General features: G+C 36.4%; 1 protein-coding gene across 1 annotated transcript in view; it reads left to right on the plus strand.

The window, feature by feature from the left end:
* TRPC4 (transient receptor potential cation channel subfamily C member 4) overlaps window positions 1-27023 on the plus strand; it is a 184184-nt gene that overhangs the window by 114945 nt on the left and 42216 nt on the right. The window contains exon 4 of the mRNA XM_057707523.1: window positions 11919-12255. Within this exon, the coding sequence (XP_057563506.1) occupies window positions 11919-12255 (337 nt within the window). The remainder of the gene's footprint in view (window positions 1-11918; window positions 12256-27023) is intronic.

Below are 27023 nucleotides of genomic sequence, written 5' to 3' on the forward strand. Positions count from 1 at the left end.
TTGGTAATTAATTTGTAACAAAATTAAAGTAAGTAGTTCCTTTTCCATATATCACGATCATGTTTATTTACTGAGAAAATAATTTTCTTCCTAATTCTTAGGACAGAATAGTAAAGCCAGTTACATACTGTGCTATATAGACCTTTGACTTCCTTTAGAAGGAGTGCTGTATTTGCCCTTTTTTCTTTAGCCTTCAGCCATATGTTTAGACTCAGCCTCTCCTTCCATGCTACGTGGCAGCATGAAAGCCATAAAATAACCTAGACACAATTTTGAAAGCAGTAGATAAAGTCAGTCTTTCCACTGTTGCCATTCACAGATTTACTCATTCATTCTAAAAATGTGTCTCAAGACCCCTCTTGGTACCAGAAACTCTGCAAAGCATTATAGATACAGAAATAAAGAGTATCAAATTGGTATGGGGGGTATACAGAGATAAATATATCAATTTCTATTGAATATAAAGAGTTAACATAATAGTTTGTATTATAGTTGATGCTGATATAAGAATATATAGAGAAAACCCACTGCTATGAAGAATGCTCCTGGACCGCTTTCTCAGAATGAAAGCCAGCCAGAGAAGAAGAAGATGGGGTGGTGATTGGAGTGGTTGAATGAGGGGGAGGCAGCATTTGGGACAGAGGATTGCTGGAGTTTGAATATGTATATGAAAGGAGGAAAATTGAATGATGAAAGACGTAATTTTTCATTCTCTTGTTGCTTCACATACAAAGGTTTGCCTTCCTCATTTATTTAGTAATTCTACAGTGATTATCAATAATATTATTGTTAAATGCTAATTCTATACTCTTCACAAGGATGAGACTATCTGTCTTTTGTATTTGTACACAGGTACACATCTCTCCAATGTAATTGACAGGTCTCTGTGATGTTTTGAATTCCCTTCAAGTCTGGGTATTGGGCAGTGTCTGGACGCTGACATTTAGTGCCAGAAGATATTATCACCTCTTCGACAATGAGTCAATGTCCAGATCTTCAACTTAAAAATATTCTCAATCTTTAAATATCTAGCTACTTTTCGAGGCCAAGACTACAGTGACACTGTGAAAAACTATGCCAAAAGAGACTGCCCATGTTTCCCTGCCCGATGTTTTCTGCCTCCACAATGTCCTAGGGTGAAAAATTTTGCCTTTGACTTCACTCCAGCAGGAGGAGGACATTTCCTTCTCTGGGCAGGCTTGTAACTTGTACAGACACAACAGGGGGTTATTGTGCTAAAGGTAAAATGGTGAGACTATGTCAATCCCAAGAAATTATGTCATCAAGGTTTTTCTAGCCCTGTGCCAAATGAGAAAGTACCTTCAGTGTGCTGAGACGGTCAAGATTACTTGAATGCCATTTATTTACATGGAGAGGGAAAAAAAAGAAGTTTCTTGGTCACTTTTGGGAACTTTAACTTTCAACTAACTAAATAAATGATGTACTGAAAATTAGGACTTTTGATTTAAATATTATGTTTTGTAAAATTTTACTCAGAGTTCTTAAATTCTGGGAATCGGTATGAAAACAGTCCCTTCTTGAAAATTCCTATTGTGACTTATGAATTCCTTTGGGATTAGGGAATGAGGCACCTACGGAAGTGTCCTGAATGTGTATCACCGACTTGCTGAATTTAGTAAAAGGAAAAACGTTCAAACTGTCTTCAGCTTTCAACAGTGTTTTACATAAAGTAAAATTATCCTGACAGAAATATAAGTAAATATTTTGACTACCTTCCTCATGTGTATGATGCACCAAAAATTGCATTATAAATGTTTGGAGGTGGTTAAATAGTTACTTAGACTTGGCAATAATATGTCTAGATGATATGAAGCAGATAGTTTCTGCTTGCTATCAAATGGACTTTCCATCTCTAGGGAAGGATTTAGCAAGAAATTCTTGAGCATTTGTCAACCTTCTCATAGTTTTCATTTATTTCAACTGAAAGTCTAGGTACCAAAAAAAAAAAAAAAGAGGCATTCTATGTAATTACCATTGTTTTTGCTGTTGGTAAGATTGTAACTCTATTTACTAACAAGTATGGAAGCTTCTTGTCTGTTTGAACCAAGAAATGTAATCCCTAGTGTAGGATAGAGAGGGAGCCTACATTGAAGGTGGAAGACACGCTGACTACTTGCCCTTCCTCTCTGGGGTCAGTTAGATCAGGAGATTCAGACCAAAGACACGTGGTGGGAAAAACCCAGGGCGGAAGGCACAGTTCCTTCACTTCTGGGACCTGAATCTCGGTCATTCACTATTTTTTATCATTTCTTAAATGCAAATGAAAGATTAAGGTGAATCCAATTAGCTGTCTTTTGTATGAATTTTTTCATCTCGTAATCAGATCCTTTCTAGTTAAATAAAACTATTAATATGTAAATATAAGTAGAACTAGAGGGACAGTCTTGGCTCTGCTGCTAGGAAAGGAGATATGCAATTTTGGGCATCCCAGGTTGGCAGAAGGACTAAGAATTGTTGGATGACCATCATAGGGCCACTTGAACCATGTTGTGGTAGCGTCAGCAGTGGGATGGGGAGGCAGGGGAAGGTTGGAATGGATACTCATGCTGGTGTAGGAAATGTTCACATCTTGTGATATTTAAAGATAACTACTGAAAATCTTTTAGAGATAATCGCTAATTTACAAACAGATTGTATTACAGAAGCTTATAACTTGATGAAATGAAGTTTGGGGATAATTACCTTTTGGAACAGAATGGTAGTGGGTATTGAGAATTCCAAGTCAAAATATGCAATTTGCTTTCACCTATCCATACATGTTGTCTGATGTATGTTCATCGCATAGGAGCGTAAAACTTTGAATCTACTTTTAAAGTGTTTCAGTTCTATGTGAGTAATGAACAGTGAACATCCTCCAGGTAGAGGCTAAAAGTGATTTTTAAAAATCTGTAGTTTTTGTATGTAGGCATTTTTAACATTGGCACTTTCTTGCATAAAAGTCCAGCATTGCTATTTCTTCCCAATGTTTGGACATCGTCGATGGTTTTGTAGTCAAGGAAGTGAGTTCCTTGAGGTTGGTTTATCTTTTTTTTCCTTACATTTTTCATCAGACACATCAGACATGCGTACCTCTGATTGCACAAAAGAGCAAGGTAGAGAAAAGAATATCATTATTATCTTTTTTAAAACACTGTTAAGAGGACCACAGGGTCCTGAAGGCCACGTTCGCCACTTCAAGTTCTTGTCCCTCTTTCATTGATTCTCATGGAACTGAACTGCATTTCTCCGAAATATATTTCCTTGGAAACTTCTTAAAATACTCTGCCTCTGTACTCCTTGTAAAGACATATTTTCCAAGAACAACTTGATTTTCAATAGCTTCTAAGCAATGACATTTAACCTAGACTGAGGCAGCCTTCTCATCCTATACTCAGACAACACCTAGGATCTCCTAGGAAGCTGCCTGGACTAGTTAACACTTTATTCACAAGAAGGAGAGGCAGCTAATTTTGTAATTTCTGGAAATAAGCACAAGAATATGAAGTGCCCTTCTTATTGTTGAAGCTAATGATTTCAATTAGGCTTTTCTGTGGAACACACGTGAGTGGTTAGTGCCTAATTAAATGGACTCATAAGCCCTGAGCTATGTTCAGCAGTTAATTCAATTGAGTAAACGTTCATTGACATCTCAGAGCCAGGCACTGGTGTGAAGGATCAAGTGATGAAAAATGACAGACCCTTCTCAAATAGCTCACTCTGACCCATAATTAAAATTCAGGAGATAAGAGGAGGAAGTGCAACTGTAAGTGTATATTCGAGGAACAATATCAGTACTGAGAAAAAGAACAATTGACTCTCAGGGTAATCAGGTGAATAGAAGCTGAGTTGCAAGACCTAAGGAATTCCCTATGAGAAAATAGGAGATGGATAATTTTAGGCAAAAGTATCAGCATATGCAACCCTACAACAGTAAGAAATGTCCAGACATGCTCAGAGCACTCTGAAGGCTCTGTGTACCTGCAGGACAAATATACAAGGCTGGAGGGAAAGAGCCTTATGGTAAATGAGCTCAGGGCCTGGTAGGCCTTACATGAACCCGGGACTTTTTCCTGGAGACTAGGAAATGACAGTTCGGACTTTTAATTGAGAAGGAGACAGAGTTAAATTGGCGTTTTGCAAGGCCCATCATTTCAGCGGTATGGTACATAGGTTAGGTGGAGAACGAGCTTAGAGGCTAATAGGCTTTGGCAGAAAGTAGACCGTTTCTTTTTCCTAGTTTAAGCCAGGAGTAATGATACCTGATGCTATGATAATAGCTCATGATAGTGGAATTGAAATTAAAATAAGGAGAAGAATACAAGAGGGGTGGTCCAGTGGTTAAGACTTTGCCTTCCAATGCGTGAGGGCTCAATCCCTGGTTGGGGAGTTAAGATCCCACATGCCTCAGAGCCAAAAACCAAAACGTTAAACAGAAGCGTATGGTAACAAACTCAATAAAGACTTTAAAAATGGTCCCCATCAACAAAATCTTAAAAATACAAGAGAAAGAAGTCAACTTGGTAAGATTGGTAACAGGTTGGAGGTAGATCATTCTGAATGTACTCTGTGGCACCAGCAAAATAGGGAGAGCCATTTTTAAACAACTTTATTGAGGTAACATTGACACACAATAAATCACACGTATTTAAAGTGAATATTTTGGTAAGTTTTTTATAATATGTATGTACCTGTGAAAACATCACTGCAATTAAAACAGTCAACATATCTGTCACCTCCATAAGTTTCCTTTTGCCCTTTCATAATCATTCTCTACACACCCCTGCCCCTTCTCAGGCAATGACTGATCTGCTTTCTGTCACTGTAGATTAGTTTGCATTTTCTTGTTTATATAAATGGAATTATACAGCATATTCTTTCTTGGCCTCCAGCTCCTTTCATTCAGCATAATTATTTTGAGATTCAACCATGTGTGTGTACATCAGTTGTTCCTTCCTTCTCATTGCTGAGTAATCCTCCGTAGCATGGATATACCACATTTTTTTCCTCCCATTGTATTGAGATGTAATTGACATACAGCACTGTTTACATTTAAGGTGTACAGCATAATAATTTGACTTACATACCTCATGAAATGATGATCACAATACGTTTAGCAAACATCTATCATCTCATTGATACACAATTAAAGAAATAGAAAAAAGATTTTTGTGATGAGAACTCAGGATTTACTCTCTTAACAATGTTCATATATAATATACAGCCGTGTGAATTACATTTATCATGTTGTATGTTACATCTTGGATGTACCATGTTTTGTTTATCCATTCACTGCTGGATGGAAATTTGAATTATTCTTGTTTTTGGCTATTAAAAATAAAGCTACTATGACACTTGCATGCAAGTATTTGTATGGCAATATGCCTTCTTTTCTTTTGGAGAAATGCCTGGAATTGGAATAAGCCCATCATATGGTAAGTGTAAGTTTAATTTTTTTTTTAAATCCTGCAAACTGTTTTCCGAAGTGATTGACCATTTACATTTTGATGGCCAATGTATGAGAGTTCCATTTTCTCCAAATTCCTATCAACACATACCATGGTTAGTCTTTTTTGATTTTCTCAGAAGTAGTTGGTCTTGAAATTATGTGAAAAGGGATAGGAAAGGGAAAAGGAGAGTGACTGTATCCTTTCATCTCAGAAGAATAACTAGTATTCATTCCCTTAGTGCTTCTTTTTTCCCTCTTGGATTCTTGTCCTCGTGGAAGATAATAGAGCAGAGTTTAGTCCTCAATAGGTATCTCTCCAGGAGACCCCAAGAGTGGACCACCCTTTCTGAACAGCCACTCCTCTGTGCAGAAACTGTCAGTGGCTCATCAGAGACTGGAAACCAGCCCATTAAGGGCTGGCCAGGATCAGGACCAAACTTTCCTCTGTTTTCCATCTACCTTTCTCACCTACATGATTCAACAGTCAAATGGTGGTTCCTTCAAAACTGTATAATTTTCTGCCCCACATCTCTTCTTTCTTTAAGAAAGCATCTAGGTAGCCACCTAGAAAGCACTGGCAGTTTTTCCATCTCTTTTCCATGATGGTTTAAAACAATTCTTCATGTGCACCCTGAAGAGGGTTATTGGTGAACAGATAGTGGAATTTCTACCAACCTGTGCCCTTTGTGACTGCCTTCCCACTACCAAAATCTCATCTTGTTTGTTTGCCAAGTTCAATAGTTTAATGTATTCGATGTTGGGTTTATCACCTCCCACCTTATTTCCTTTGTCTCTGCGTTTTCTACTTCCCGTTATTGCCCACTCATCATCCCAGCTCAGTTGCCAAACCAATTTTGAATTTAGGCCCAGAAATGATTTAAGAAGTTTAATCCTGCCCCCGCCTCACCAGCACTGTCAGATGGAGTTTAGTTGTCAACTTCCCCTTCCCTTCTGGATATGTAGACATCAGAAGTGGTACCCTAGGAATGTGCTTTGAGTTATTCCTTGAATTCCAATCTGAATATCTGAATTTAACATGTGTGTCCAAGGAAAATAATTAGGTGATTTGATGACTGAATAGGAGATTCTTTGAACTTGACAGAGCCAGGAGGGTTGTAGGCCAATATCCTGTGGAGGATAAAACCTAAAGTTTATCAGTCAGTCTTCATGACTAATCTCTGGCTTCTTAGCAAATGTCTTCTCAGATATGATTAAATCCTCATTGATTTTTTACCTTTTAATGAGGCTGATAAAAACTCAATTATTCAATTAGTTATTTTATTGGTATTCCCTAGGCTAGAATTATTATTATCTTCTGAGTGTAAGTTTTTTATAGAAATCTTTTTGAAAAATCCCCTATTTTGTCAATTATGTTCATTAAAATTAAGTTATACTATATGTAAATATATAAAATTGGCATAACTGCAATACTCTGTGATATGATGAAAGTGAATAAGTATTATATATTTGTTTATAAGACTATACATGATTGTACAGTTTTCTCTTGGTGTTGCTGGCCTTGACCTCCACTGAACAGCAAGGACTTTAGATTCGAGAAATTGCCTCAATAAACATTTGTACCTGTATCCCAAAATATGGCTGCAATATCCCTTTATACGCCATCTCTAGCATATTCACCATTGAACGTAACCTTCTAGAACAAGGGGTTGCTCATCTGAACATACTCATCTCCATCTTCAAGTTTTTAACACCATGTTCTCTAAATCTGAGTTAAAACACATCCACCTACCAAGCTGTGCCTGTCAGAATTCTACCTATTATCTCAGACTTATCTAACAAAGTCTGCTTCCTTTCTTCAATCTTCCCTGATTATTTCATGTTGTACATAATTTATCCCATACATTCTGCCTCTTTTCTAACAAGTCACATAATGCTCTGTATTGTTACCCAGGCACATGATCAGTCCCCAACAGATTTTGAGATCCCTGAGGACAGATGTATCTGGTTCTTACAGATCTTGGTCCTCTCTCCACTTATGTAGCCAATGTCCCACTTATAGATGGTGCAGAATACTGTTTGCTTAATCAAACTAGGGAGGACCAGATGAAAATAATGCCTTGAATAAAGAAGTAGGAGAGTGATTAGTTATGCAGTATGACCTTGGGGAGACTGGAGAATTGTTTTAATTAGGAACACAACTAGAGCTATCTCTAAGAAACAGAGAAAGGCCTAGACAGTTAAAGGCCATTGGCAGCTATGAAGAGACTTAAGGGCAGAAGTAGAAGAAAGAAAGGGTTTTTAGCTATGGACCAAATAATTCCCTGAAGTTCTCCTGTCTTCAAATCATTGTTAAGCCTTGTTGTCAGCATTACAAAATGAGTTGTTGAAAAACATTGCTGGGTAAAGGAAATAAAACCCCAAAGGATACAGATTATTTTTTAATTTCTAAGGAATAAACAGGAAGGCCCAGGGGAAACTCACATGTATGTGAACCTGTGGTCTTTTTTTACGTAAAGGAATCAGATTGTCCTTATATAAATCATGATAATTCATTCAACTCAGAAGTTCCAAATCTCTTTATAATTGTCCAACAGTCAGTTGAAACTCCTGTGTAACTATCTGACTTGGTCAAGATGCATAAGGTTCCAGGTTGGTTGTTTCTGGAATCTAGATTTTGCCTTTTTAGAGAATCTGACCACTGTCTGAACTTTGGATACAAATTTTTAAACTTAAAAAGTATATCAAAAACCTAAAAAGATGAAGAAAAAATAAATAACAAATAAATCTGATCCATAGTTATTTTAATTATCAGAGCTCCAATAAGTTTTGAATTCTCTTCTGCTTACTTTGTCCATATCCAATCAATGTTTTAATTCCTCTCCATGTAATAGTGAGGTTTCTTGTTTGTTTGGTTTGGGTTTTTTGTTTATTTGGTTTCATTTTCCAGCTTCATCTCCTTTCCTTTTATCACTTTGTTTTCTTTATGGTTTGGGGTGTTTTACTATTTTAAGTAGTTGTTTTTAAATCATCGATACTGGAATTCACTTAATTTGTAAAAATGAGATTTCTTCAATACTTAAAATTCCATGACTCAACAATTTTATAAATAATCATGAGATTAGGTTTTTTAAACTTTTTTAAAGGTTATTGAAAGAGAGGGATAGGAAGTTTTTCTCTTTGTTAGTGTCTTTTATAAATTCATGGCACAAATATGAATTTGAATGTTTATAATGTTTTAATATGAATTTTAATGTGATGGCAGGAACTGTTTAGGAATTGGCCAACAACTGCAGAGAGAGAAGGGCTTGTAACACAGTGTGTTTGAAAGAAACCCCACCTCCCCTAGTCCTGGGATGGTGCAGAAGATGGTGGTTCCCATGACTCACTGTGCAGTAGAAAGATGGGGCAGAAGAGGCAGGACCTCTAGGCTCCCAGCAGGCAATGTGAGGGCCCACCTGAGGAGAGCTTTGTGGAATGGACCAATGGCAGGTGTCAGAGAGATAGGGTGGCCCCCTCTGAGGGTGTACTTCAAACAGGTTGGCATAAAGTAGTAGTCTCCAAATAATCCAAGGAAACCAAGAGACAAGGGGGTGGGGAGAAAGAGAGAAAGACAGGAAGAGGGGGGACAAAGAAAAACCAAAGTACAAAGAAGGAAGTATCTAGAAAGGAAGCAAAGAACAGAAGGAAAGAAGGAAAGAAGGGATGCATGAGAGAAATGAAGTGTTTTAATCCACTTTAGCAACTAAAGGCAGTGAAAAGTTTTGTAATATAAAATTTTAATTTTTTTAATCTAACTTGGTAACAATTTTTTTCCTGGAAAAATCTATTAATGAATGGGATACAATTTGGAGAATGCTGGTGGAGACATGCAGCCAACAGGTATAGAAGAAGAAGAATGTAAAACCATTGTGAGAATATTTAGATTTCTAGTGATTCTTAGGAGTACTTTTGCAGTTGTTTCAATCCTTAGAACAAATTTGCAGCCAAATAATATCTACATTTTGGGAAAGTTGTGTACTACGCACACTCACTCCTGTTCTTCTTATATTGTCCTATCTCTTCTTTATCTCTGTGTAAACCTCACTGTGTCTGTGTTTAGTAAAAAATTGTGTACACTGTTCATTTACTAAGCACAGATAGGTACTTTCCAATAATTAAAGAAAACAGTCTTCTAAGAAAAGCGTTAGTAAAAATTAACCCTAACCGAGTGCTTGGCAATGGCAGGTGTTCAATGAGGATTAAATGATTAGCTTTTTCTAGTAATTTAACACAGTCAATGTTTGTGTATTAGGTAATGGAAATATTTATCCAAGCAAACCTTAAGTGCTTCCGATAAAGTTACTTGCTCAATTGCCCTGGGGTGTCTCATGCTCTAATGAGATTTGGGCCGAAAAGGGCCGAGTATGTTAGTCCTAGAATTCACCCAGACCATGCTGAACAAAGTACATACCTTCCTTTTACTTTTTCCTACACGTATGAGATGAGTTGTTCACGCTTAGTCCCTTATCACGTTTCTTCAATTTGTGAGAATTACTGAGATTATAGCAACTGTTCATTATGTCTTGCATTTTTTCATAGGTTTCGTTAACTCCCTTCTATTACGGTCTTTCAACGGTGCTAACTTCTAATGAAGAATACTGTAGAAAATATTTTATATGAGGAAATAGTAAAAAGATGGTAGACTGTGCTTTGTTTATAAAATGCTGACGCGCAGGATTATGTGTGTGTGTTGGCGGTGGGATGGGGAACTAACTCAAAGAGAACAGGACTTGTTAATGACTTGCATCAGTCTTGACAAGGACTCTGCAGATGTATCAGCAAAAGCTCTATTTTGGCTTTCAAACACTTGACTTTGACCAAAAGGCAAGGACTGTGTTAAGAAAATCTCTTCTTTGGATTATAAAATTTAACTTTACTAAGTATGGAGCTTGAAGCTTACTCTCATAAGTTACTTACAAGATAGTGAGGAGAACCTCATCATCCCAGTCTTGAAGAAATGCAGTTTTATCTTGTTTTAGCTGTATTTGCTGAACGTGTTATTATAAATTTATTCCATTTATACATATGGCTTTGCCCCCTGTATCTTTTGATGACCACGACATCTAAGACACAATGAAGAGAAAGAGTTGCACGAGAACTCACTCGACATCCAGCCCATTTGGTTGCCCATCTCAACTATCAAATTGCTCTTTTAATCAATCACCCCATCTCTCTTTTCGCTTTCAAACAGCTTTTTCTTTATGATCATTAAGCCACTTTCTGTGGATCTAGGGGCTGTTTGCTTACCATCAGTAAAGAGCAAGGGTCTCCTGAAGGAGATGCATAGTCTAAGACAGAAGAAGAAAAGTAGGAAATACTGGGGAGGAGAAGAGTCCTATGAAAGGGCCAGGTGCTCAGTTTGCTTCTAGGGTGGGACTAATTTTGATGCCAAAAGAACTTTCTGGAGTCCCTTAGAAGGGACTAAAGCTTCTACTACAGTTCAAAGTGCCCGCTGGGCATCCCTTAAACACACCGTACACGTTCTCACCTGTGTGCCTTGCATTCCCCTCTCTTCTCTGCTTATGGAAATTACCCATTTAGAGGGCAGACCCACTGGGAAGCATTTTTGAACCATTCCATCTGGAAGAGAAAACTCTCTCTGAATTTGCATAATGCTTAGTTGTCAGTTTCAATGAGAAAGATCGTGTACAGGAAAAAAAAATCTTGGACCAGGGAGCCATATATTTTACCATTTACTAGATATGTAACCTTCTTGAATAAATGTATAGGCCTCTTATAAGCCCCCCATCTTCATCCTTAAAATAGGGTAAGATCTAAGCTACATCTCAAACATGTTGGCAGGATAAAAATGAAGTCATGTTTGTGAAATGTTTTGTATGTGGTAATTGATTATATTTAGGTGAGGTATTTGCTTCCTTTTTGCCAAAATCAGCTATGATTTACATCCTGGTAATCTAATAAGCTTTCATGTCTGATTTTTAATCGCCTCAACCCAATTAAAAATATATTTACTTTTTCTGATATGACAGTAGTGTTTATTACAGAAAACGTTAAAAATACACCCAGTATAAAAATGGAAAAAAACAGAAAATAACCACTAAACCAAGAAATAACCAATATAAACATTTTTTATTTCATGTCATATACCTATATATATAGGTCACAGTTCTCATCTATGCACATATATGTATCTTTGTACACAGCTTTGTTTAGTTATCAATACATCCTATGGATATTCTTAGTCCCCAGCTCTATCCTTGCTCCCTAAGGCACAGCCATAGTATTTGACTCTTGCCGTGTCTGGCTAGGCACACAGCACTTGGCCTTGGGTATAAAATGTGCAATAAAGGAGCTTTGTTCACAGAATGGCTTAAAGCACTTCATGATGGTGTAAACATAAAATTGTTTACAACAGAACTTGTGACTTGAATGATAACTCTGTGTTCCTGTTGATGAGCTGGAACCCCTGCACGTAACCCTGACTCTCCCTCTTCCTTTCCTTTCCCTGTAGTTTGTTGCTCAGCCCAACTGTCAACAACTGCTGGCATCTCGCTGGTACGACGAGTTTCCCGGCTGGAGGAGAAGACACTGGGCCGTGAAGATGGTGACGTGTTTCATAATAGGACTTCTTTTTCCCGTCTTCTCTGTGTGCTACCTTATAGCCCCCAAAAGCCCCCTTGGACTGTTCATCCGAAAACCATTTATCAAGTTCATCTGCCATACAGCATCCTATTTGACGTTTTTGTTCCTGCTGCTGCTTGCCTCTCAGCACATCGACAGGTCAGACTTGAACAGGCAAGGTCCACCACCAACCATCGTCGAGTGGATGATATTACCGTGGGTCCTGGGTAAATGTGATCCTATAGAAAATATAATCCAAACGTCTTACTGCCATGCAATTTTGTTGCTCAGAAAAGAATATTCGTTAAAATTGGGGCCATAGGAAAAGTGTAAAATAGGTGCTGACCATTGTAGCTCCAAGTCCTAATCCTCAAAGCGAAATATAAATACTTTACAAGCTGTGGTGGACCTGCCCCCAAATGCAGCCTTCAAATTGTAGCTTTAGGTTTTAGAATTCCAGATTTTAATGACTTCAGGTCCCATGAATGATCCTCTGGGGCTTTTTTGTTTTGTTTTGTTTTTGGATTTTGTTTTTTTTTTAGTATGTTTGTCTTCTGAAACCTTTCAGCATGTCTCATTAGCCATATGTAAATAATTTTTAAAATTTTCTTAATGGATACACCTTCTAAAAGTACAAATCACTCTGAAGAATTAGTGATTCTGTACATAAAGTAACAGTAACCATTTTTAAAAAATCAATTCATTTATCTTTGAAACTATATAATAAAGCAAAACAATATGAAATTAAACAGTAGGATGTCCTCCATCTCTGTTTGTTCTTTTCAGAGAAAGAAATTTGTTTTAGATCTGCAGCAAATCATGATAAGGTAGAAAAACCTCAAAGTAGCTGGTAAAACCTCATTTTCCTTTCCTCTTGTTATTGTAGCTATAGTTAAAATTTAAATTTTAATTATTCTCCCTTCTATCCTACCGTGGTTTGCTGAGAAATCATATTTTCTCCATTTAGCTCAACATTTTAAACCTCTCTGGTATCATATCCATCTCAGCACTTAGTAATTAGAAAATATGTGACAAATTTAATGATTCACAATCTCAGAAGATCAGTTTGCATTAAACTGTCAAAACAGCTGGAGAGACTGTAAAATGAGGAAAAGGCAGGGAAAAAAAAGACAGTATCTGAATCTGAGGTAGATATACTTTTTAAAGATTACAAATAGTATAAGTACTGACAATAAGAAAAGTTCTTAGGGATAAGATTTGATGTTTTACAGATATTTCTAATTAAAAAAATAAACCTTATCAAGTGAACTTTAAAATAGAATACATTCTCGTTAATCTGAAGTAAAGTGTGATCTTGCTTTAATTAGAAGCAAAGTTTAGATAGTCTGTAAATGTCTTTTTGACTAAAACAATTGTGACATAGCAGTGGATATTAAATATAAAATTACCCCACCTGTATCCATTTAAATTAAATATCTCTCAGCAGGAATATGTTCTTTATGGAGTTTTCTTCACAGAAAATTTCTTGAGGATAATTCATAAGGAAGCTTTGAGAGGTTAAATTTCCCATTGTGTGTCACTTATATTGAGTGTCTAAAAATCCTGGTGTCCCAAGTGAAACAGAATATTTGACTTTGAAAAATGGTATAGCTATAATGCTTCATAAGTAGACATAGCATTTCTAGTCGTTTCTTCATGCAGTCAATGAAAATATGTAGAGTACTTTCTATGGAGTAAGGGCAGAGCAGGGCAAGAGTGAAACAAAAAAATTTTAAAAGAAAAGAAAAAGAAAGAAAAGAAAATATCCGTTCCCCCTATGAAGGTTAAATTTTACTGGAAGAAATGGATAATAAACAATGAGATATGTGATATAATATCAGAAAATGGTAAATAATATAAAAAATAGAAGCTCCAAACTTTGAATAATTCATACAAGTAAAATAGTCATTGGCTACCTCCTACATGCAAAACTTGTAACAGAATTTTCCATGAAAATTGGCTAGAAGAAATCATATCCAAATCACAGCTGAATGGTTAAATAAGGTATAAATTTAATTGTGAGAATTACAATTCCAGCCAAAAGAAATAGCTGCTAAAAGCAACCTTTGCTTAAGATATCCTGACTGCAGCGAGTTAATTTATATGGGAATTTTTAGGATAAAAAGAGATTTTCCAGAATAAAAAAAAATACATAATGAATGATCATCTTGCTTAAATAACAGAGCGTGAGAAAAAGAATGTTTCTATATCAAATAGATCTGTCAAAACAGTTAGATTATTTATCAAGTCTGGTGAATTCTGAGTGCCTCGTATCTAAGACTGAGTTCTAAGTGCTTTGCTGGATTCATGATTTAAAGGGGTATTCTCCATATTATTTGGCTGTGGAAGGAAAAGCATCGGATTTGAATACATGTCCGAGTTTACCACTAAGAGACTATTAAATTATGGGTGGTCACAATCTCTCAGGACTTTCTACGTTTTCATCAATAAGATGAAAGATTCAGAGTGGTAACTTCTTAAGTCCCACTGTGTCCTATTATCCTGTGCTGGGGACCTTTCATTATTAGCACAGAGGAAGTGGAACTTTTCGTTGGGGGGGAGAGGAGGTGTGTGGAGAGAGGAGGACTAAAGACAACACAGTAGAAATCGTTTAACCTTTAACCAAAAGTGTGATAGACAAAAAAACCATGGTCTAATTTGATGACTATATTAGTGAACCTTCTATCCTACCTCGCTCGGTCCTGCTGTCTGATAAAGTGAGTGATTGTACATTCCATGCTCCCTGCATTGTAAGGCTCTAGGTTTATAATAACAAGACTGCACGACTTACAGAGGAGAGTGTGGCTTGTAAGTGTTTCCTTTATCATGTTAATTTTCCCAGTGACTGACTGAAGCTCTGAGCAGGGGTTTTTCTCAAGTCTTCTTGAACCAACATAGGTTTTCTACTCATGTCACCTTTGAGCTGCTTGCTTTGTAAAGAAATATTTTTTTTCATTTTACTAAATTTCCTTTCCTTCCATTTTCAGATGTTTCCCAGACCTATGATACTCTGGTTAAAGGAAAAGGATTACTTTGATTCCTCTCATTTTGTTTATCTTCACAAAAAGACTTTTGCTTTACTTGTTTTATATACTTATATCATAAATTTTCACTTTTTCTGAATAGAAAAATTTTCTAACTTTAAAGCTTATCCTCTCAAATCAATCCCTTTATCTGAAGAAGTATGGTTTTTTTGCTTGGGGATTTCTATTTTATATACTTCGCTGTGTTTCAACAATAAGAACTTATGCAACATTATAGACCCAAATATCTTGTGATTTAGTACAGCGATAGAATAATGTTTCTATGTTATTTTCACTATCTTTCCTGTTGAAGTGCAGCATCCTTTTGACTATATAAATTGAAGTCTATTGAGTTAAATATCTTTAGAAGAGAATCTACAATGGTCCTTATATCCTTTCGCTGTGGTGTCATTGATAAATTGTAGCTCATCTCCCGCAAAGCTTTTCAAATTATTTTTCCTTCAGATGTTCTTTTATTGAAGGTTATCAACCCTTCTTTTCTCTCATCAAATAACCTCTAGAGATCTTCTTACACATGTTTGCTGTCAGGATGAACTTTAGCATATAAGTAAAGAAATTTAAAAGCCTGATACAGGGATAAAACTTATGATTCTGGTCATCTTGAGAGATACAGTTTTAAGCAACAGAGAAAACTAATCACAGAAAAGTCCGTTAGAACTCTCTCAGTAGAAAGGTAGATTCTAGACAGATAGACACCAGTATATTTCCAGATTGTCAAATTTCCCATCTGAACTGGAGTAAAAATTAAAATAATAGTTTCGTCCCACATGCACGTGACCTGATAACAGAGCTATGCTTTTCAGTTATTTAGACAGTATCACCGGGAAAACTGTGATGGATTAAAAGAAGCCTGGGGTTAGATTAGAGACATGGCTACTTCTATTTTCTGTTGTGCCATGACCCCGAGGCTCTTAATTTATTAAGGGTTTGATTTGAATAATATATTAGATTGGCCAAAAAGTTCACTCAGGTTTTTCCATACGATTTTAAGACCCGAACAAACTTTTTGGCCAGCCCAGTAATACTAAGGATATGAAATGAATATAATATTCACATGAGAAACTCATTTTTACATAGAATTTAAATGCAAACTAAATATAACATGTTATATGTAGAATGTGTATTGTGAGAATTCATCTAAATTATAGCAGAAGTTTTAACTCAAATAGATGTCATTTTTTTCTGGAGATAATATGGAGTAAAATGTGAAAAAAACATTTTTTTGAAGGCTAATTTTTAAAGCCTTCTCAAAACTAGATTGGATTTTTTTCCACAGAATCCATTATAACTCAATTGTAACAATCAAATTTGTGTCATAGCTTATACTCCTGCAAAAAAAAAAAATCGTGCACATATATGAAATGTCTAGAGGTAGACTTACGCTATCATTTCACAAAAGGAAACTATGAAATTGATAACATTTCTCACAAAAGAAGTAGAAGTGTTGATGAAAGCTTTCATATTAATAAAGCAGAAGTACCTTGTTCCCAGTGAGAATACAGAATGGCTGCCAAAGTGAGTTGATATTATGTGTGTGCTTAAGAATATGCCATAATTATATAGCATATAAATCTGTGCATGCTGGGCACGATGAGAAGGGGGAACTGAGGAAAAGATAAATCAAAGGACGAGATCTGAGCTCTGTAAATAGCTTCTAGTGAATTTCTAGGCATAAATTAAGAATTGCTCATAATATCCAGATTATACGTCTTGCCTATAATACATACTTATTTAACAATTTTCTGCAGCAAAATTGGTCTTTCATTTCCATGATTTATTTTATATTTTTACCTTTTAAAAGGTTGATATTAACACATCTGAAAATTTCAACAAGGCCCGCCAAGTTGAAAATGTAAAATAAAAACACGTTCACATCTAGGTAAAGACTCAGGGACAAACAAGCCTATATATAGTCTTTCTTTCTTATGACCATGTCTTCATCTTTTGTCTAATAGGCATTAAGACCACATGGCTTCAGGTGCTCACACTTTCATCCTTACCTTTCAATTATCCATCTTCTCAAAGATCCTCAAATTAAGAATTACAAGAGAGAAATCTGTAGTTTTTCCCCACTTTCCCCCTTTTGGCAAGGTTTACTAACTGCCTCAGCAAACTAGCTGCAAACACATATAGACTTTCAAACACAGCTGCAGAACATCATTTATTAATTTAAAGGGATATTTTAATTTTCAAGCAAGCCAGATAATCACTGCAATATGACATGGAATCCTCATTTTCCTATTTATCTATGAGGAAGAAAGTTTAAGGTCATCTTTTACTAAGATTTGTCAAGATTTATCGACTAACACAGTGAAATCTCAAACAACAAAATATTCATATCATTGTAAATTGTTTATGGTGCACATCCTATTGCTGACCAAATGACTTCTTTATTGGAGAGAAAATTAAGTCTTTTGGGTCATACATGCAATAAAAATTTGATGCACCAACAAGTGAAATCTATAAGCCTTGGAAGAATGTTTGACAGCGTGGTTCTGATGATTAAGGGAAGAGCGGATAAGATAGGAAAAGAGGAGTACATAGGAAATGAGGGAGGGTCAGAGTAAAAGATTGGAGGGAAGCTGGAAGTGGTTTCCATTGGTTCAGAATATCAATAGTAGTAACAGTAGTGATGGTGGTAATAACAGTAGAAACTAAAAAATTAGGCACTGTGCTAAGTGATTGAAATGTGTGTCCTCATTTGAACTTCATAGTCACTCCACTTCATTTAATCTTAGTAAACCATGTTAGTATCTCATTTCTTAGAGAGGAAATAGGCTTAGAAAAGTTAGGTCACTTTCCCAGGCTCAAGGAGCTAACAAATGGTAGATATTAGATTCAAACTCCAGTTAGTCTTAACTCCAGAGCTAGAGCCGTGATCCTCTATCAATACTGCCCTTGGAGTGTGAGATATAGAATTTAAAGGGGCAAAAACAGCCCAAGAACTCAAGTCTCCATATGTCGACATCTTTCCTATTTTCTCCGCCTCTGTTTGCCAACTTAAGTCTTACACAGGTCAAATTTGAGCAGATCACGTTTCTGATTTATTAATGATGCAGCGCTCTTTAGGATACACATGATGTAATTTACCATTGAATGTCATGTTTGTTAACATAGCTCACTTGTCATTACCATCAGCATCACATCAGTACTACCTCCATCTCCATCTCCACCACCGGCCTCTATTCTAAAACATATGCATCATAAGTGGTCCCCTAATACTGACGGAAACAATCTATTCTAAGAAAGAAAGAATAAAGCCCTTTGCTATGGCCTTGAGATGTTTCCTTTTTAGTTTCCATGTTCACTTCCTAAGACCTAAAGCTAAATTTCCTTGCTTCCAGGGATGTCATTAATTTTTTACTCTTTCGTTGGTGTGTATATGTATGTGGGTATAAGGAGTCCTCAGGAAATATAAAGAGAGAAATATATTTCTTTTGTATGTAATTGTTTTAAAAATAGAAGTTTAGAGTAGGTGGAAAGTGGTAATTTTCATAGTGAAAAAATTAATAATCACTCATTCAAAAATATTTATTAAGCAACTACTGCCACTCATTCAAAAGGTGACTTGAGAAGAGACTTGAGGAATATTTATTCATTGTTTTTCCACCTACATAAATATCTAATGCCTTAGTTCTCTTGAAAATTTTAAATTAAGCAGAAATCCTGTAAAAAGTCTAATACTGCTTTGACAGAAACGTTTTACTTGATTTTTAAGTTACTACTTTTATGTCGTAAGCAATCAGATGAGCTAGAATTCTAAAGTATTACATTTTTTGCGTCTAAAACTAACATGTTATTGTTCCTTGGCACAGTTTCAAAACATGTACTTCCTTAAATGCATATTCCTAATTTTTTTTCTCTAAATGTTAAACTGATGCTATCAAAACTATAGTAATTTAAGGGTTTTTAAATGTCTTCAAAATAAGCATATTTAACTATTCACTTCCCTTTAAGTCAGTGTTTCTTGAAGTGTGGTGTCCTGACTATAATTATAATCACTGGATTTTTATGCAAAATTTAGATTTCGAATTCTCCCCTTGGTTGACTGATACAGAAATTTCAGAGGTCTTTAAACACTAAAGATTGAGAAACAATTCAAGAAATCAAATTTTATGCAGATTTCATATTTATTTCTGATCTCAGCTTTATTGATGAATTGATAGTCATTAGAATCTAAACATGAAATGGTTTTACTTCTCCCAATCTCTCTCACCAACCACCCTACATCAAATATCCTTTCTCTGTCCCTTAACGATACGTCTAGTAGATATCATCAATTTCCTGAAATTTTGAGTTACTAAAAACTAGTCCCAGTTCAGTTTAAAACATAAATCTTACCATCAGTTTAAAGCTCTCCTCTTCCCAATGAAGTCCTGACACATGGCTCAGAGGACCTAGAAAAATTCATTTCTTTGCTCCTCCTTCAACACCAACACTGGAATCAGAGGGACACAGACTTTTTCTATTCTCCCCATTCCTTGGTTTCTGCAGGCAAGGAGGATGGCAGGAAAAGTGAAAAGTCTTCTTTAGCTCCTTGGTACCCTGGTCACAGCTCTTTCCTTGTTGCTTGTGTGCATCTCTGGCTAATACTGAGTAGCCTATATGACAGGTCTTGACCCTCTGACTCTCCCGATGGGTCCATGAGTGTTCTTTAGATGGCCCTGTGTACTTGCATACTGCATAGTTCTCTGAATCTGAGATTCAACCCTGCCTGACATCTTCCAATGTGTGAACTCTCATTTACCAGCCATTGGTCCCTTTAGGGATCCTCTGACCCTAGCAAGGGCAGGAGAGCAAGATGGCTAAAGGCCGGCTTCTTCCTGTGGTAAGTGCTCGCTCCCCAAGAGGTCACAAAACCTTGCTATCTCAGATGGCAGGAGGTCAGGCTGCTGCCAGCTGTCAAGTTGCACTGTTTGTCTGTTGTGAGAGATGAGCAAGCCAAGTGTTTGGGGAGATGCACCAGCAGGGGTGAGAGCCAGCTTCTCCTTGTAGAAATCCCCTTTCTTTTGGGGGATTTTCGTGGAGTCTCCCACACTTGACTTGGGGATGTGGTGATGGGGTCACTCTGATCTCTCCCTCCTGTATTCCTAACTAGCATCCAAACCTTAGTGTCCTGAGCTCACGGCTCTCTGGCCACCTCTTCTCAGTGTTCTCTCTGTATAAACCTTGGGTAGGAGTGGCAGGTGGTTGGCAACAGATATGGTCCTCATACCTTTTAGGAAGCCCTAGCGGAAAGGGCTACAATTTTCTTTTTTTTTTTTTAAGCTCTCTATTGGAATATAATTGCTTTACATTCTTGTACCAGCTTTTGTGGTACACCAAAGTGAATCAACTGTATTTATACACATATCCCCACATCCCCTCCCTCCCGCGACTCCCGCCCACCCTCCCCGTCCCGGCCCTCCAAGGCATCACCCATCATCGAGTTGATCTCCCTTTGTTATACAGCAACTTCCCACTAGCGATCTGTTTTACAGTTGGTAGCCTATCTATGTCTATGCTACTCTCTCGCTTGGTCCCAGCTTCCCCTTCGCCCCCCACCCCCCAACCCCGTGTCCTCCAGTCCATTCTCTGCAAGGGCTACAATTTTCGGTAAGCTCTCTTCCGAGAGTAAATACTTGAGGCTCTTCATCTTTGTTTGAGTTTTAAGAATAACACTGAGACCGCGGCAGCTGCCCCTTATCTTAGTGCCTCTTGTGGGTCCAGCATAACGGGAGTCTCTACTGAGTAAAATAACCGCGTTTAGGTTTCTTTTTAACAGAAGCAGAATTTTGACGAGACTACTTTTTTGTTCCCTGACTTGGAGACGAAAAAAAAAAAAAAAAAAACCCTCCAGCGAAGAAGTATTCTTTTTGTTCTCTTCATCTTCATTGATTCGGTGCCACAGTATGGAATTCAGTGTTGTGTCAAGAGACTTCCAAGGTCAGATGCCTCGACTAGCGTTGGGGCTGCCGTAACAAGCCCTTGGAGGTGTTGTAGGTAAAAAGGTGACTTGCTCTTTGCTTGGGGTCATTTACTCTTGGTATAAGTACTGACAAGAAAGGAGAGGCAAAGGGTCTGTCTGCGGAATTACACGTTTCTCACATGAAATCAGACTGTTAAACGCAGCATTGGAGGTCTGCCTATTCCATCCCCTCACAGCCAGCTTCTCATGGTGGGATATGAGAGAACACTCAAAGAGCCCTGAAGAAAACTGTTATGGGAAAGGTAGAAAAAAATAGAGTCAAAACTTCTAGGCATCCACAAATATTTTTAAAAGGAAGTTCTCTGACTCATTTGCACTGAGATCTTTCCGTTGCCGTTCCCCACAGTCTTACATCAATGCTTGTAATTAGACCTCCACCACCACGCTGAGAATGCATGTCATCTGTTTATAAACAGCAGAGAACAATTTTGAAATGTTCCCATTGTGGGAACAGCACAAACATTTTCTGACAGAAGCTCCCGCAAGCTTTGTTCTCTTCAGTCTTTTTTAGTTACCACAAATAGTTTACTATCTGGATGCATTTTTCAGCCAGTTAATAGCACCCTCTAGTTTTTCTAAAGGCTTGTTTCCTCTAAAATTTCAGGGAACGTTGCCAGAAGAGAGGAAACTTGGTATTTCACTAACGTGCTCATAACAAATAGAAGCGGATAGTCATCAAAGGGGTATGTGGTGATACAGGTAGTTGCCCACACAGCTATATAGAGTACAGTCTGGTGCTCTGAAAACAAAAGGCCCCAAACCCCATCAGCCCATGAGCACTGATGAACAGTCTTATTTACAGCTCGGGTTAAAATAAACAATGAGGTGAGTCCTCAGTGTCTCTGTTTTTCCCATACAGTTGTGCCTTTCAAAAGTCAGAAGTGAAATAATTTTTTGTGTGATTCAGAAAGATAGATTTAATGTCTATTCTTTGAACTCCAAAGGAATCGTACTATACCCAAAGGGTGAGTTTTTGTTTAGACTCTTCTTGGGAAACCTTAGAGGTTATCTAGTTCAAGTTTCCAACTGAAGTGTCATGTTCTTGAATCTGTCGAATGGGAGCAGGGTCTGCTCAGATATCAGGGAGCTCCAGGTTAAAATGATGCTTTCTACTGAGCTCCTAACTGCTGCTCCATAACTCTTTCCCAGTGGTCCTCATCCTGCCCTCACCAGCGCTAACTGCTGGTTGCTTAGCAGTTAGTCCTAGTGTCTTTACTCTTTTATGTAATTACCCACAAAAATATTTGAAGTTACCTATTTTGCTGACTGTTAATGATCCCATTTGGCTTTCCACTTGGGTAGAAGCAAGAAAAGGGATACAATTTATCTATAAAGGGAAATAAAATATAAACCCTCTTGTGGGTTAGCAGGTATGTTATCAATAGATATATTTTATTTTAAAATACATACGAAATTTGAAAACACCAGAATCACAAATTCATAGAGTTGGAATGACCTTTAGAGGTGCAATGGAACAGGTCTCCACACTCATTGCTAGAATTTCCCTGGAGTATGACTGATCAAAGACATTTCAGTCTCTGGATTGGAATTTTAACCCCAAAGGGTGATTTATTCCAGTTTTGGGACAACTCTGCCAGAGAATCCCCCTTACATTGGCAAGAAGTTTCCTTTTTATAACTTTCATATGATAGATACAATTTCTGCTTTCTGGAGCGGACCAAAGCACATGTGTGACCTCTGGTAAAGGACTTTTTAATTTTTCATGGCAGCTGTTGTGATGACTGATTTTCATAGAATTGTGATAATTCAAACAGGAAGAATCAGTGTCTGGCTTATTTATACCATGAAGGCAGAATGATACTTCTCATATGATTCTAGCTATAGAATTCTGTGACGATCCAAACCTTTCTTTTTTGAAGAGAGATAACTGAAACCTAGAGGGACTAGACTGCTGGCTAAGATTACAAAGCTGATTATTAGTTGAGCTGAGCCTGGCACTCCGCTCCCCTGACGTTATCACTGTGCCTCTGATGGAAGCTGACTTGAAATGCATTTGTTCAGCGATTGCAATGCTCACATGGCCTCATCTCTGGGAACTGGCAAAATTCCAAGCAAAACAAAACAAATAAGCTCCATTGTGAAGTCTCAGGAGTAAGAAAGTTTCATCTAAGAGTACTGCCTGAGGAGACCGAGGTCCAGTTCTGGTTTCTCTATGACCTGGCTTCAGTCACACGGCCTTTTCGGGTCTTAGTTTCCTTATGTAGGTTCTGGTTGCGTGCTCGATTCTGGGCTCAGTAGGAAAAAGCACCACGAATGTGGGAGGGGAGAATAATTCCATGCGTACCCAGCGTTTTTCCTCATTGGATAAATAGTAAGTTTCCCACAAGCTATAAAATCAGCATGTGCATCATATCTTATTCAGATCTGGTATATTGCTGTCTTCAATAAGGAGGCCAGTATCTTTATCACCTCCCCCATTATGCCCAATCTTATCTGAGTTCTCAAGAGAGATTTGTTTATGAAAGAAACCTCAAAGGTGAAGCTAGATGTAAACACCAAATCTGGAATAAAGCAGTGGTCTACAGCAGAGTTTAAAATGCACTCTATATTTAATTCAGTTGAAATCAGTTCTCATCTGGGTTCTTAATTTAGATGAGATAAAATTTTAAAATAAAATTTTATTTATAATATTAAATAACTATTGCTAGTTTTCACTAAATAATTATGGACTATCAAGTCTAATATACTTTTATTTCTTCCAAAGTTTTGTTGTGAAAATTTCCAAACACATCTATCAGCAGTATATGACAACTGATACTTTATTATATTTCTTTGTTTTTAATCTATCCCTATTTCCATTGTCCAACATCAATCTCTCATAATTTTTGCTGCCTTCACATTAAGTTGTACCACTACTTTTTTTTTTAATTTTGTTTTATTTTAGGGCACAGATATATAAAATGTTGACAAACACACACAATCATATAGTACCACCACAGTCAAGGTATAGGACAAGCTATGGCCCAGCAGGCCAAATCTGGCCCTTTGACAGTTTTTATAAATAGTTTCATTATACTAAAGCCACACTCATTCATTAATTGCAAAGCCTAAATCATTTCTTTTCTGGCCCTTTATAAAATATGATGGTAGTTTAGGTTTTTGTATATGCTCTTTATCAAAGCAAGACATTTTCCTTCTAGTCATACTTTGCTAAAAGTTATTGTCATGAATGAATAATGAATTTATTGCATCTATTGAAAAGATTTATTGCATCTAATGGAAAGATTTTTTTTTCCCCCAAATCTACTGATGTGATAAGTTACATTGATTGATTCTTAAATATGGAAACAATCTTGCATTTCCGGGAAAAACGGCATTTGGTCATGATTTATTATTAATTTTATATATTACTATATTTAATTTTCTAATGTTTGGTGAGGATTTTGTGCATATCCATAAGGGTTATTAGTGTGTAATTTTCTTTGTATTGTTTTTGTTTGACTTTTTATCAGAATAATACATACTTTTAAACATATTTTTCTTCTTGTAATTTTGTAAGTATTTGATTAACACTGGCATTATTTCTTCCTTAAATGTTTGGTAGAATCACCATGAAGGAACTGAACCTGAATTTTTCTTTGTTGGAAAGTTTTTAACTACGAATTCATCTTCTTTAATGAATATAGGACAGTTCGGGTTACTCTATGTCCTCTTACCTGAGTTAGGAAGGTTGTGTCTTTCAGGGAAAATGTCCAGTTCATTTAAGTTGTGAAATATATGAGTATCAAGTTGTTCATTTTATTCACTTGTCACCCTCATAAAGTCTGTAAGACCTGTATTCATGTCCTTTCTTTCATTTCTGATACTGATCATTTATATCATCTGTTTTTTTCCCTTGACCATTCTAGCTAGTTTGACCGATTTTATTGACCATTTCGAAGAACTAGATTCTGTTTTTATTGATTTTTCTCAAGTTTTATATTTTAAAATTTATTGATTTCTGCTCTTACCTTTGTAATTTTCTTCTGCTTGTTTTGGGTTTAATTTGTTCTTCTATTCATAGCATCACAGTTGTAGCTGAGAGCACTGATTTTGAGACCTTTATTGTTTTCTAATTAAGCATTCTATTCTAAGTACTATTTTAACTGCGTCACAGAACTTTTAGTTGTATTTTAATTTGTAATCATTTCAAATTTTTTCTAATTATTCTGTAAATTTCTCTTTGACCGAAAGTTGTCAGAAGAATATTATTTAATTGCAAATTATTTGGGGATTTCAAAATACATTTTATTATTGATTCATTGTTTACTATGTGGTCATAGTAAACATTTCAACATTTCAACATGTATAAATATGTTGAAGTTATGTGTCTATGGCAATGAACATTCCATGTGCACTTGAAAAAAATGTGTCTTTTGCTGTTTTCAGACGATTGATAGTGTTGTTCAGAACTTCTATATTCTTACTAAACTTCCACCTACTGACTTATGTACTTATAGACAGGAATAGTAAAGTCTCTGACTATAATTGTACCTTTCTCTATTTATATTTAAATTCTATGGCATCTTGCATTCTCAGGTTATTTTGTTAGCTGCATCCTTATTTAGGACTGTTCTGTCTTCTCAGTGATTTGATCTTTTTATCTTTATGTTATATCCCTGTACATACCTAGTAACACTTCTTCTGAAATATATTTAGTCTTACATTAATTTAACCATCTAAATTTTTTAATTAGTATTTCATGATATCATTGTTGTTCATTTATGTTTAACCTATTGATGAATTGTCATATAGGTTTGTGCTTTGCATCTTTATCCTATGTGAGCATCTCTTTTAATTAGTGTGTTTAGACCTTACCTTTCATTCAATATGATTTCTGATCTTGGCAGGTTTTAAATCTGCCCCATTGTTTTTCCTTTTTGCCCCATCTGTTGTTGTATTTCCCCCCTTTTTTTCCTGCCTGTTCTTCAGTTGTTTTTTATAACTCCATGTTTATTTGCATTTTCGCTCTTTATGCATTTAAAAATACTTTGAGAGAATGCTCTAGGATTTACAACATAAGATTTAATTTATCACAGTCTAACTTCAAGTAATATTTTGCTTTACATGTAGTATAAGAACCTTATGATAGTATGTTTCTAATTCCTCTTTCTCATCTTCTGTGCTAATGTTATCATATGTTTTACCTTTACATATGTTGTATTTGTTATAAACCACGAGACAGTGCTACTATTTTTGCTTTACATAGTCAATTATCTGTTAGAGCAATTCGAAATATGAAAAAAAAATTTTATATTCATTTTCATTTTAACAATTTTTGAATAGAGATTTTAATTTCTTTTTATAAACCTAAATTTCTGTTTAGTATCATATAACATTCTGCCTAAAAAAATATCCCTTTAGCATTTCTTGTAGCATGAATCTCTGTCTGAATTTTTGATTGTCTGAAAAAAGTTTTTCATTCCCCTTCATTTATTAGAGATATCTGTGCTGTGTATAGAATTCTGGGTTGACTTTTTTTTTTTTCCAGCAATTTAATGATGTCAGTCTGTCCTGCGTGATTTCAGATCATCTGCTTGGTATCAGTCCTATATTTCTTCCTTTGTATACAATGTGTCTTTTATTGCCATCCACCCCCTTCCCCTGATGCCTTCAATATTTTTTATCTTTTTTTTGAACCATTTGAGAGTGATATATCATGGTGTGCATGTGCTTGTATGTGTGTATTTTGTGAGGATATTTATTCTGCCTATGCAGAAGGCTAGACAGAAGTGTATAGCATTTATGCCTGGAAATGGGCATGCCTCTTCTAGAACATTAGTGCAGGAATTTGAGGCAATAGAGTCAGGAGCTGAGCTGGGTTTGGGATTCATTGTTGCTGCAATCAGTTTCAGCCTACCATACACGTCTGCTTAGAGTGGTGTTATAGACTGAAAGTCTTTGTCCTCTCAAAATTCACACACTGAAATACTACCTCACAATGTGATGGATTTTGGAGGTGGAGCCTTTGGGAGGCAATTGG

This window comes from Hippopotamus amphibius, chromosome 14, assembly GCF_030028045.1.
Source record: "Hippopotamus amphibius kiboko isolate mHipAmp2 chromosome 14, mHipAmp2.hap2, whole genome shotgun sequence".
NCBI lineage: Eukaryota > Metazoa > Chordata > Mammalia > Artiodactyla > Hippopotamidae > Hippopotamus > Hippopotamus amphibius.